This window comes from Anomaloglossus baeobatrachus, chromosome 5, assembly GCF_048569485.1.
Source record: "Anomaloglossus baeobatrachus isolate aAnoBae1 chromosome 5, aAnoBae1.hap1, whole genome shotgun sequence".
Lineage (NCBI taxonomy): Eukaryota > Metazoa > Chordata > Amphibia > Anura > Aromobatidae > Anomaloglossus > Anomaloglossus baeobatrachus.
The window spans coordinates 414,704,163-414,717,206 of NC_134357.1; the positions used below are offsets into that span (position 1 = coordinate 414,704,163).

The 13,044-nt window shown below is 48.0% G+C and overlaps 1 protein-coding gene across 1 annotated transcript in view; it reads right to left on the reverse strand.

The window, feature by feature from the left end:
- Positions 1–13,044, reverse strand: part of FMNL1 (formin like 1) — a 125,719-nt gene that overhangs the window by 22,919 nt on the left and 89,756 nt on the right. Inside the window, exons 11-12 of the mRNA XM_075350260.1 lie at positions 11,728–11,838; positions 2,234–2,383 (exon numbers count right to left, since the gene is read on the reverse strand). Of these exons, the coding sequence (XP_075206375.1) occupies positions 2,234–2,383; positions 11,728–11,838 (261 nt within the window). The remainder of the gene's footprint in view (positions 1–2,233; positions 2,384–11,727; positions 11,839–13,044) is intronic.

Sequence of the window (13,044 nt, forward strand, 5' to 3'; positions counted from 1 at the left end):
TCTTGAGCTCCCCCATCTGGCCTGAGTTAGGAAGTGTTGTGTATGATTGTACCTGACATGGAGATTTCCCCGCTGCTTCCAGGCGTAGCATTGCCCCCCCGGTGAGGAGAACAACGCCACTGTGGCTCCCATGACCACTGGGGTGCCATACTTCCAGTCCAGAAGGTCTACTGTTTGTGATGGAGATCTGACAACTAAATGCGTATTCTGGGGCAGGAAGAGGTGTTGAGTGGTTAAGATTTACAAATCGGTATACCTTTAGGGAAAACATTTTTCATCTGTCTTATCACAATCCATGTTCTTCCAGAAAGGTCGTCTTTAAGGAAGTCCATCACTTGCTCAAAAAAATATTAAATACCTTTTAAAATTCCCTGAGCTCCACTCATTCTGCTGCTCTTTTCAGTTTTGTTCAGTGTTCTTCCATTAGAAAGATATTCACATTTGTTTTTGGAGAACAATATGTGAAATTTCTGAAGAAATGCCTGGTTGCACTGCAACCAGTCTTCTCTGGAGGCTTAAGCTTTCACTTTCCTTACTAGACCTTATTAATAACTGCTCGTCAGCTGATCTACAGTGTTTTCCCAAAAATAGGACAGGGTGTTATATTATTTTTTTTACTACAAAAAAATGTGCTAGGGCTTATTTTCAGGGTAAGTTATTTTTGAGGAAATACGGCTATTCCCTATGTAATGCTAACTTTACCCCCCAAAGAAGTCAGACCCCACCCAGGAGAATCACATAGAGTTGGCAAGTGAATGGGCTCTTCTCACATACAAGTCTGTGTTGCTGTCAAGTGCTCCTGAATTTCACAGCGGTAAGCTCCCAACCCCCCCTCCTCCTAGACCCCACAACCTCCTTGGGCAGAAGCAGGATCACTTGCACAGAGTTAGTGACAGAGGTCCGACCCGATGTGTGTTTGTCTGAGCAGACTGATACTGGAACCGATGTGTGCATGAGCAGAGTGATACCGGAACTGATGTGTGTGTATGGAATGGTGAGGGGGACCTGACAGCGATGCAGATCTCTGTAGGAGAGCCCACTGGCAGTCAGCACTTGCTGGCTGTAGTCTGGTCTGGTGAGTGTTGAGTCTCTTTTTTTTGGGGGGGGGGGGGCTGTCTGCTTACCTTTTGAAGCGGTCTTTTCTCTTTTGGGGTTGTCTGCTGTCTTTAATGTAATGTCCTGTTGTATTCTCTAATTTTTTTTAGCTACCTGGACACTTCCTTATTGTACCGCAACTAGGAATCAATTTTGAAGTAGGGCTTATATTTTAACCATACTACAAAAAGCCTGAAGATTCCTCCTAGGGCTCAATTTCAGAGTATGTCTTATTTTCGGGGGAAACAAGGTAGCAGTCTGAAACTCTGCTGAGCTGTGGTTGACCGCGTTTGCAAGGTAGGGGTGAAAGCGCATGCATCCTGAGAAGACTCTGAAGGTATGCCCTGTTGGCCTGCAAGCAAAGATTTCATATAATGCTCTCCAAAAGCAACAATTGTAAATATCTCTGCAATAGAGAGACTTCACACAACAAAGAAAAGAGCAACAGGATTAAGGGGAGATCAGGGATTTTTTGCAAAGCATTAATTCTAATTTTTTTGTGCAACAGATAGGTCTTCTTTAAAAGTTGGCAAGCATGAGAACATGGTTGACCCATATTGCTATGATTTCTGTCTGATCTTGTAGACTAGCTCAATTGAATTTGTAAAATAATACACAATTTACTGTATGGGAATGTTTGTAGAAGAAAGTATCCTTATTTTTTTTAGGTTGGGGCTACATGTCAACTTTAAGTGCCTCAACAAGTCCCATGGCCAAACATCTTTGTATACCAGTGCTGCATAGTTTTATTACGATCCACATACTACGATTGCAACAAGCAAGTTGCAAAATGTTCCAAACCAGTTGTATTTTTGTTGCTATTAGCTTGTAGCAGGACCTTTGGTGATTGCAATGTCACCCCATTCATATGTAATATGCTGCGATGTAGGGATGGCCTACAGCAATCTTTGGTCATGTGATACAACCAAAAGGTGACATTTTAACCCCATACTTAATCAAGACAATCCTTTCAAATCTCTCAATATCCCCTTCTTGTTCAATCAGGGAGTTGAGTTTGCAAGTAAGAAAACATGTCTACAAAGCAATACATAAGGAAAAACTGCCTCTAACAGAATGGTGACTGTAGCTGTGTACCATGCGTATGTTGTAGAACGGGGGTCCTATTGACATCACTTACATGGGCTACATCTCCCTGTAGGTCCTCTACATGCTCCAACATCTCATGTTTGTTCTCTGTATCTTCCAAGAGGTTGTTCACATCAAAGATATTATCAAGGTAAGCCTGTATTTGGACCTGGAGCCTCTCGCTCTCTGTATGCCTTAGACCCTAAAAAAATAGAAGGAAAATCCAGATGATAAAGGGACACGAACAAACTTTCTGCAGAAAACTCCTTCCTATAAACCAATTGTATAACACTAATTGCATTTATGACCACATCATGTGCTGTGCATTACTTGTACAGTGGGTACGGAAAGTATTCAGACCCTTTTACATTTTTCATTCTTTGTTTCATTGCGGCCATTTCGTAAATTCAAAAAAAAGAGAATTTTGTTTACTTACCGTAAATTATTTTTCTTATAGTTCCGTAATGGGAGACCCAGACCATGGGTGTATAGCTTCTGCCTCCGGAGGACACACAAAGTACTACACTAAAAAGTGTAGCTCCTCCCTCCTAGCATATACACCCCCTGGATAACCAAATATAGCCAGTTTAGTGCAAAAGCTGAAGGAGGACAGCCACCCACAAGTAGAGATAGAGCAAAAAACCGGAACAACTGGAGCCTCTGTCTACAACAACAGCCGGTGAAAACACACGGAACAAGAAAACTGCCAACAGGCAACAGGGAGGGTGCTGGGTCTCCCATTACGGAACTATAAGAAAAAGAATTTACGGTAAGTAAACAAAATTCTCTTTTTCTTCATCGTTCCTTATGGGAGACCCAGACCATGGGACGTCTCAAAGCAGTCCATGGGTGGGAATAAACAGAAAACTGAGAAGTAGGCGAAACCTAACTTCACAAATGGGCGACAGCCGCCTGAAGGATGCGTCTGCCCAAGCTCGCATCTGCCGAAGCATGAGCATGCACTTGGTAGTGCTTTGAAAAGGTATGCAGACTAGTCCAAGTGGCAGCCTGACAGACCTGCTGAGCCGTAGCCTGGTGCCGGAAAGCCCAAGAGGCACCGACAGCTCTCGTCGAGTGTGCCTTGATCCCCGGCGGGGGAGGCACCTGAGAACACTGGTAGGCATCGGAAATGGCCGACCTAATCCAACGAGCTAGGGCTGGCTTAGAAGCTGAGAGGCCCTTGCGCCTACCTGAGGTCAGCACAAAAAGAGAGGTGCACCGCCTAAGAGCAGCGGTGCGAGACACATAGATCCGGAGCGCCCGCACCAGATCCAGAGTATGCAATGCTTTTTCAAAGCGATGAACAGAAGCCGGACAAAGGGAAGGCAGGGAAATATCCTGGTTAAGGTGGAAAGGAGATACCACCTTAGGAAGAAAGTCCGGAGTCGGACGGAGAACCACCTTGTCCTGATGAAACACCAAAAAAGGTGACTCCGAAGAGAGAGCAGCCAAATCAGAGACTCTCCTGAGGGAGGTTATGGCCACTAGAAAGACCACTTTCTGTGAAAGACGAGACAAAGAAACCTCCCTAAGTGGCTCAAAAGGGGGTTTCTGCAAGGCCGTGAGGACCAGATTAAGGTCCCAGGGATCCAAAGGACGCCGGTAAGGCGGAATGATGTGAGATGCGCCCTGCATGAAGGTGCGCACCTGAGCCAGTCGGGCGATACGCCGCTGGAACAATACTGACAGAGCCGAGACCTGACCCTTGAGGGAAGGGAGGGATAGTCCTAGCTGCAGACCGGACTGTAAAAAGGACAGAAGGGTCGGCAGGGAAAAAGGCCAAGGAGCATGGCCGGAAGAGCGACACCAGGACAGGAAGATTCTCCAGGTCCTGTGATATATCTTGGCCGAGGAAGACTTCCGAGCCCGAGTCATAGTGGAGAGGACTTCAGGAGGGATACCAGAAGTCGTCAAGATCCAGGACTCAAGAGCCACGCCGTCAATCTGAGAGCTGCAGAATTCTGGCGGAAAAGCGGACCTTGTGAGAGAAGGTCTGGACGGTCCGGAAGATGCCACGGCACCTCTACGGACAGGTGGAGCAGGTCTGGATACCAAGCTCGCCTGGGCCAGTCTGGAGCAATGAGGATGACCCGACGGCCCTCCATTCTGATCTTGCGCAGGACTCTGGGCAAGAGAGCTAGAGGGGGAAACACGTAAGACAGACGAAACTGGGACCAATCCTGAACCAGCGCGTCCGCTGCAAAGGCCTGAGGATCGTGGGAGCGAGCCACGTAAACCGGGACCTTGTTGTTGTGCCGGGATGCCATTAGATCCACTTCCGGAGTGCCCCACTTGCGGCAGATTGTCCGAAACACTGCCGGATGCAGAGCCCACTCGCCGCTGTCCACGGTCTGACGGCTGAGATAATATGCCTCCCAGTTTTCCACGCCTGGGATGTGGACTGCGGATATGGTGGACTTGGAGTCCTCCGTCCACTGAAGGATGCGTTGAACCTCCAACATTGCCAGGCGGCTGCGTGACCCGCCTTGGTGATTGATGTAGGCAACTGCTGTCGCGTTGTCTGACTGGACTCGAATGTGCTTGCCCGCCAACAGATGGTGAAAGGCTAAGAGAGCTAGAAGCACAGCTCTGATTTCCAGCACATTGATAGAGAGGGCTGATCCGGACTGAGTCCAAGTGCCCTGCGCTCTGTGGTGGAGATATACTGCTCCCCAGCCGATTAGACTGGCATCCGTGGTGAGGATCATCCAGGACGGGGCCAGGAAGGAACGTCCCTGAGACAGAGAGAGGGGCCGAAGCCACCACTGAAGGGAGCCCCTGGTCTGTGGCGACAGAGCCACCAACCTGTGCAAGGAGTAAGTCCGCTTGTCCCAACAGCGGAGAATGTCCAGCTGCAGGGGACGCAGATTGAACTGGGCAAAGGGAACCGCTTCCATTGACGCCACCATCTGACCCAGCACCTGCATTAGGTGCCTGATGGAGTGACGGCGAGACCTCAGTAAAGAGTGCACCGCCAGATGGAGGGACTGCTGTTTGACCAAGGGCAGCTTTACAAGTGCCGGCAACGTCTCGAACTGCATCCCTAGGTACGTGAGACTCTGGGTCGGAGTCAGAGTGGACTTTGGTAGATTGACAAGCCACCTGAACTGGACTAGAGTGGCGAGAGTGAGCGAGACACTCCGCTGACAGTCTGCACTGGATGAAGCCTTGACTAGAAGGTCGTCCAGGTAAGGAATCACTGCCAACCCCTGGAGGTGCAGAACCGCAACCACTGCTGCCATGATTTTGGTGAATACTCGAGGGGCCATGGCTAACCCGAAGGGGAGAGCCACGAATTGGAAATGTTCCTCTCCGATTGCAAAACGTAGCCAACGCTGGTGTGAAACTGCAATTGGCACATGCAGATAGGCATCTCTGATGTCGATGGATGCTAGGAAATCTCCTTGGGTCATTGAGGCAATAACTGATCGCAGAGACTCCATGCGAAAATGCCGCACCTGAACATGCTTGTTGAGAAGCTTGAGATACAGGATGGGCCGGAAGGAACAGTCCTTTTTGGGGACTAGGAAGAGATTTGAGTAGAAACCTCTGAACCGTTCCCGGGTGGGAACCGGTACAATTACTTCATTGGCCTGCAAGGATGCCACGGCCTGCGAGAAGGCGGCGGCCTTGGAGCAGGGGGGAGTGGACAGAAAAAAATCTGTTTGGCGGGCTGGAAGAGAATTCTATCCTGTAGCCGTGGGAGATGATATCCCGCACCCACTGATCGGAGACGTGTTGAAACCACACGTCGCCAAAGTGGGAGAGCCTGCCACCGACCAAGGACGTTGCTGGCGCGGCCAGATAGTCAAGAGGAGGCTGCCTTAGTGGCAGCGGCTCCTGCGGACTTCTGAGGACGCGGCTTTGTGCGCCAGCTGGGTTTACGGTCCTTGGCTGAGTTAGTGGACGAGGCCGAGGGCTTAGAGGATGACCAGTTAGAGGAACGAAAGGAACGAAACCTCGACTGGTTCCTGCCCTGGACAGGTTTCCTGGTTTTAGTTTGTGGCAAGGAAGTACTCTTCCGCCAGTAGCTTCCTTAATGATTTCATCCAGTTGTTCGCCGAACAGCCGGGACCCAGCAAATGGGAGCCCAGCAAGGTACTTCTTGGAAGAAGCGTCTGCTTTCCACTCTCGCAGCCACAAGATCCTGCGTATAGCGAGGGAATTAGCCGAAGCCACCGCCGTGCAGTGAGAAGCCTCCAGAATGGCAGACATGGCATAGGATGAAAAGGCTGAAGCCTGGGAAGTTAAGGCAACCATTTCGGGCATAGAGTCCCTGGTGAGGGAATGCATCTCCTCTAGAGAAGCAGAGATGGCTTTGAGAGCCCATACTGCTGCAAAAGACGGGGAGAACGAGGCCCCTGCCGCTTCATATACAGATTTGGCCAGAAGGTCAACCTGGCGGTCAGTGGAATCCTTAAGTGAGTTGCCATCAGCCACAGATACAACTGTCCGGGCTGAGATTCTAGACACCGGAGGGTCCACCTTCGGTGAATGAGCCCACTCCTTGACCACCTCTGGTGGAAAGGGAAAACGGTCATCAGAACTACGCTTTGGGAAGCGTTTGTTAGGACAGGCCCTGAGCTTGGTCACAGTGTCCTGAAAACTGGAGTGGTTAAAGAACACACTCCTTGCTCTCTTAGGTGATGTAAACTGGTGCTTTTCTACCAGAGAGGGTTGTTCATCCGATACTGGTGGATTGAGGTCCAGTACAGAATTAATGGACGCAATCAAATCACTAACATCTGCATCACCTTCGGTCAGATCAATGGGGCACATGGAGGTAGCGTCCGAGCCCACAGTAAAGGCATCCTCCTCGTCCTGTGATACAGCTCGTGAATCAGAGCCGCGGGACGAGGAAGGAGGAGCCCCTGCGTCTCCGTTTAGGAGGACGGGGTCTGAGCTCTGTGAACTCTGCTGAGCGAGCCGTAGCAGCAGAGGCGCCCTGAGAAGGGGGCTGATGCATGCTCAGCAGAGTCCGGGACAACTGTCCCATGGAGTCGGCAAAGGACTGGGAGATAGACTTAGAGAAGGATTCTACCCAAGCCGGGGGTTCAGCCACCGGAGCCGAAGCAGCCGGAGGGACCACTGGGAGTGAGACTCCAGGCTGAGGCACCACCATGTTAGAGCAGGCATCACAATGTGGATATGTGCTCGGTTCAGGCAGTACGAGCTTACATGCAGTGCATATTGAGTACAGCCTTGCAGCCTTGCTCCTTGTGTGAGACATGCTGCTGAAGTGGGAGTTCTGAGTAGAATGGCCCCCAGAGAGTATATAACTAGGTCCACAACCAGAGGTTGTGGCTTACCCGACCGTTTGTGTGCCCTCCAGATCCCACAGACCAGAGAGATGCTGCAGGCAGCTCCAATCAGTGTGAGAACGCTGATAAAATGGCGCCGGAGCGAGGAGAGAGGGCGGGGCCTATCTCAAAGAGCGGGATCCGGAGGGCAAAGGAGGTATACAGGGGAGGGAATCTTTCCTCAGAGAGGAGTGTCCCTTCCCTGTGCTGAACAGCCGCTGGGCGGAGCCGCACTGTCCCCCTGCATGATTGGCATGCAGGGGCAGTGAAAACGAAAGTAGGCCTCAGACGAAGCCGGGGCCTAAATTTAATAATGCGGCCGGCGCGCAGGCACCATCGGCGCGGTTCTCCGGTGAAAACCAGAGAACCGGCCGAAAAGTCAGCATAGTTTCACAGCACACTCTCCCCCACAATAAAAGTACAAGGGACCCCCTGATAACCACGTCTCAGATACTTAGCTTGTGAGACGCAGGCCAGGTCCCTGAGGGATGAGTGCTCCGTCCGGCAGGATCCAAAAGGGCCTGCAAGGCAGTGAGAACCGTGCTGGCTCCCACTTCAAGCCAGAGCCCCAGGGGATGGTGAAGGAGCGCGGCATGAAGGGCTCCAGCCCTGAAATCAACCTTAACAGCACCGCCGACACAGTGGGGTGAGAAGGGACATGCCGGGGGTCCAGGCTTGGACCCGCTTTTCTTCAAACTCTTTTCAAAAATCAAAAACAGATGAGGATGCATGTGTGGATGTGTGCCTCCTGAACACAAAGCATTGAACTGGCTATATTTGGTTATCCAGGGGGTGTATATGCTAGGAGGGAGGAGCTACACTTTTTAGTGTAGTACTTTGTGTGTCCTCCGGAGGCAGAAGCTATACACCCATGGTCTGGGTCTCCCATAAGGAACGATGAAGAAAGTTCATTTTTTACTCATTAATGTACACTCTGCACCCCATCTTGACAGAGAAAAAAAACAGAAATGTTGAATTTTTTTCAAATTTTTTAAACAAAAAAAACTGAAATATCACATGGTCATATTCAGACTCTTTGCTCAGTATTGAGTAGAAACACCCTTTTGAGCTAGTACCGCTATGAGTCTTCTTGGGAATGATGCAACAAGTTTTTCACACTTGGATTTGGGTATCCTCTGCCATTTTTCCATACAGATCCTCTCCAGTTCCAACAGGTTGGATGGTGAACGGTTGTGGAAAGCCATTTTCAGGTGTCTCCAGAGATGCTCAATTGGGTTTAGGTCAGGGCTCTGGCTGGGCCAGTCAAGAATGGTCACAGAGTTGTTCTGTATCCACTCCTTTGTTATTTTAGCTGTGTGCTTAGGGTCATTGTCTTCTTGCAAGGTGAACCTTCGGCCACGTCTGAGGTCCAGAGCACTCTGGAAAAGGTTTTCTTTCAGGATATCTCTGTACTTGGCCGCATTCATCTTTCTTTCAATTTCAACCAGTCGTCCTATCCCTACAACTGAAAAACACCCCATAGAATGATGCTGCCACCACCTTATTTCACTGTTGCGATTGTATTGGGCAGGTTATGAGCAGTGAAACAACAAAGAGCCAGCACCAATGTGCACTAAGGCATCAAATATTCCAAACTGCATTATAAAAATTTTTTTTTGAGATTTTTGGCAAAAAATTGCAATTTCTTGAGCTGCTTCGCCACGTCACGGCAAATCTCATTTGAAGCAGTCCTACACTAAAATATTTTTATAAAATGTGCCATGCGGCCTCACATATAAATAGCAGAACTGCTCTCAGCAGCACTCACCTGGTCTATTGCAGTCCCGTACCCATGACTGAGTCATGGCTGTGGGCGGGACAGGTCCAAGCAAATGCTGCATGAAGTATATATATAGCCTGTGGACAAAGCCTGATGACCCAATGTGAACAGTCACCAAACGCCAAAATCTATACAGATGGAATACATCCCAAATTGGGGTGCATAGCAAGGTGGAGGTCAACCACCGACCAATTCAACAAAGAAACAACAAAGAGCCAGCACCAATGTGCACTAAGGCATCAAATATTCCAAACTGCATTATAAAAATTTTTTTTTTTTTTTTGAGATTTTTGGCAAAAAATTGCAATTTCTTGAGCTGCTTCGCCACGTCACGGCAAATCTCATTTGAAGCAGTCCTACACTAAAATATTTTTATAAAATGTGCCATGCGGCCTCACATATAAATAGCAGAACTGCTCTCAGCAGCACTCACCTGGTCTATTGCAGTCCCGTACCCATGACTGAGTCATGGCTGTGGGCGGGACAGGTCCAAGCAAATGCTGCATGAAGTATATATATAGCCTGTGGACAAAGCCTGATGACCCAATGTGAACAGTCACCAAACGCCAAAATCTATACAGATGGAATACATCCCAAATTGGGGTGCATAGCAAGGTGGAGGTCAACCACCGACCAATTCAACAAAGAAACAACAAAGAGCCAGCACCAATGTGCACTAAGGCATCAAATATTCCAAACTGCATTATAAAAATTTTTTTTTTGAGATTTTTGGCAAAAAATTGCAATTTCTTGAGCTGCTTCGCCACGTCACGGCAAATCTCATTTGAAGCAGTCCTACACTAAAATATTTTTATAAAATGTGCCATGCGGCCTCACATATAAATAGCAGAACTGCTCTCAGCAGCACTCACCTGGTCTATTGCAGTCCCGTACCCATGACTGAGTCATGGCTGTGGGCGGGACAGGTCCAAGCAAATGCTGCATGAAGTATATATATAGCCTGTGGACAAAGCCTGATGACCCAATGTGAACAGTCACCAAACGCCAAAATCTATACAGATGGAATACATCCCAAATTGGGGTGCATAGCAAGGTGGAGGTCAACCACCGACCAATTCAACAAAGAAACAACAAAGAGCCAGCACCAATGTGCACTAAGGCATCAAAGATTCCAAACTGCATTATAAAAATTTTTTTTTTTTGAGATTTTTGGCAAAAAATTGCAATTTCTTGAGCTGCTTCGCCACGTCACGGCAAATCTCATTTGAAGCAGTCCTACACTAAAATATTTTTATAAAATGTGCCATGCGGCCTCACATATAAATAGCAGAAGGGTCATTGTCTTCTTGCAAGGTGAACCTTCGGCCACGTCTGAGGTCCAGAGCACTCTGGAAAAGGTTTTCTTTCAGGATATCTCTGTACTTGGCCGCATTCATCTTTCTTTCAATTTCAACCAGTCGTCCTATCCCTACAACTGAAAAACACCCCATAGAATGATGCTGCCACCACCTTATTTCACTGTTGCGATTGTATTGGGCAGGTTATGAGCAGTGCCTGGTTTTCTCCACACATAATGCTTAGAATTATCACCAAAAAGTTCTATCTTCGTCTCATGAGACCAGAGAATCTTATTTCTCATAGTCTGGGGGTCCTTCATGAGTTTTCTTGCAAACTCTCTGCGGGCTTTCATATGTCTTGCATATATGAGGAGAGGCTTCCGTCAGGCTACTCTGCCATAGAGGCCCGACTAGTGGCAGGCTGTTGTGATAGTTGACTTTGTGGAACTTTCTCTCATCTCCCTACTGCATCTCTGGAGCTCAGCCACAATAATCTTGGGGTTCTTCTTTACCTCTTTCACCAAGGCTCTTCTCCCACGATTGCTCAGTTTGGCTGGACGGCCAGGTGTACGAAGAGTTCTGATAGTCCCAAACTTCTTCCTTTTTAAGAATTATGGAGGCCACTGTGCTCTTAGGAACCATGAGTACTGCAGAAATTCTTTTGGAACCTTGGCCGGATCTGTGCCTTGCCACAATTCTGTCTATGAGCTCATTGGACAGTTCCTTTGACCTCATGATTCCCATTTGGTCTGACATGCACTGTGAACTATAAGGTCTTCTATATACACAAGTGTGTGACTTTCCAAATCAAGTCCTATCAGTTTAAACACAGCTGGACTCCAATGAAGGAGTAAGAACCATCTCAAGGAGAATCACAAGGAAATGGAAAGCATGTGACTTAAATATGAGTGTCTCAGCAAAGGGTCTGAATATTTAGGAATATTAATGTGATATTTCAGTTTTTCTTGTTTAATAAGTTTGCAAAAATTCTACATTTCAGTTTTTTTCTGTCAAAATGGGGTGCAGAGTGTACATTAATGAGAAAAAAAGAACTTTTTTGGATTCACCAAATGGCTGCAATGAAACAAAGAGTGAAAAATTTAAAGGGGTCTGAATACTTTCCGTACCCATTGTATATGTATTATATTGTGAATATGCAGGAACTGACCTCAAGGTATTCATCCAGCCCTAACAGGGAGAATTCATACTGCAGGAAGACCCGGAAATTCATGTTTTTCACAGAGTGCACCACAATGTTAATGAACTGCATGCACGCCACCTGCAAACAGAATAAAATGCCTCATCAGTTAAAGAATAGATATTCTTGAACTAGGTTTTACAATATCATGCTTATAGATTACAACTACCTTATAGTAAAATAACCATACACATTAGACCAACATTGACGGGTTTTGCCATCTGTCTTGCATATGTGCAGGGGTGACAGCCAACTCGAGATGTTGATTAGGTGTGTCTGATTTTGAAGTGGCAATTATCTTCTTCTCCCGGAGATAAGCCACAGGAAGAATGAGAGCTCCTGTGTATGGGATAGCCGGTCAAGGATCCCGCACTTATAACAGTGCTGTGAGATGGACAAATTATGGGCTCTGTTTGTAAAGCTTTGTCCTGGTGAGGCTTCTGCTCGGTAGCGGGATAGTCCTGCTCGAGTGACTGGTGGCTACTCGAGTCTGTGATTGAGGGGTCTCCTGGAAATGGTGGGCATATCAGGTCTCCGGCGGGGTCGATTGGTTGTAAACTCATTGATTAATTGGGCTGCTTGCTTTGGGGTGTCGGGTTTCTGGTTGGCTACCAACTGTCGTATTTCTAGGGTTAGCTTCTACATAAGTTGCTCAAGCATGATCATGTCCCGAAGGGCAGAAGCAGAGTGCGTAGCCCAACCATCGACCCAGCAGTTGCAGTGACATTGGAGTTGACTGGCAAATTTTACATAGGAGGCCTTCTAGCGAGAAAGTCTGGAACATGTCTCATGCATGTCTCATGCATTATGGCAAAAAGGGCCAATTGGGTGTCCTTAATAGTCCCATAGTCCAGGCAGTCCTGAGGCCCAAGTGACTGGATAGCATCCTGAGCCCTGCCAATCAAACTAGTCCACAGGTATTCGGTCCAATCAGCTCTGGGCACCTGGTGCATCAGCATCAAGGTCTCAAAACTTTGCTGGTGTTTTTCAACCTTGGTTCTGGATTCATTAACTGCTGGAATGTCCTTGTAGCAGAGATTATTTCCTTGGTGGTGGACCACCATCGGTAGGGGAACTGCAACTCCTAAAACTGATTTCATAACAAAAGCCCTTTCCCTGCTTGAGGCTCTGGGCCACAATGGGACAAAACTAGTGGATTCGGGCTGCTTGGGACTGGATTTTTGATTCCAAACTGCCACTGAATCCTTGATCTGACAAGCAGTTTTATTCCTCCGAGTCAACTTTGGCGGGCTTTTCGTCATCCTCCAAGACGTTCCGGGAACCCAA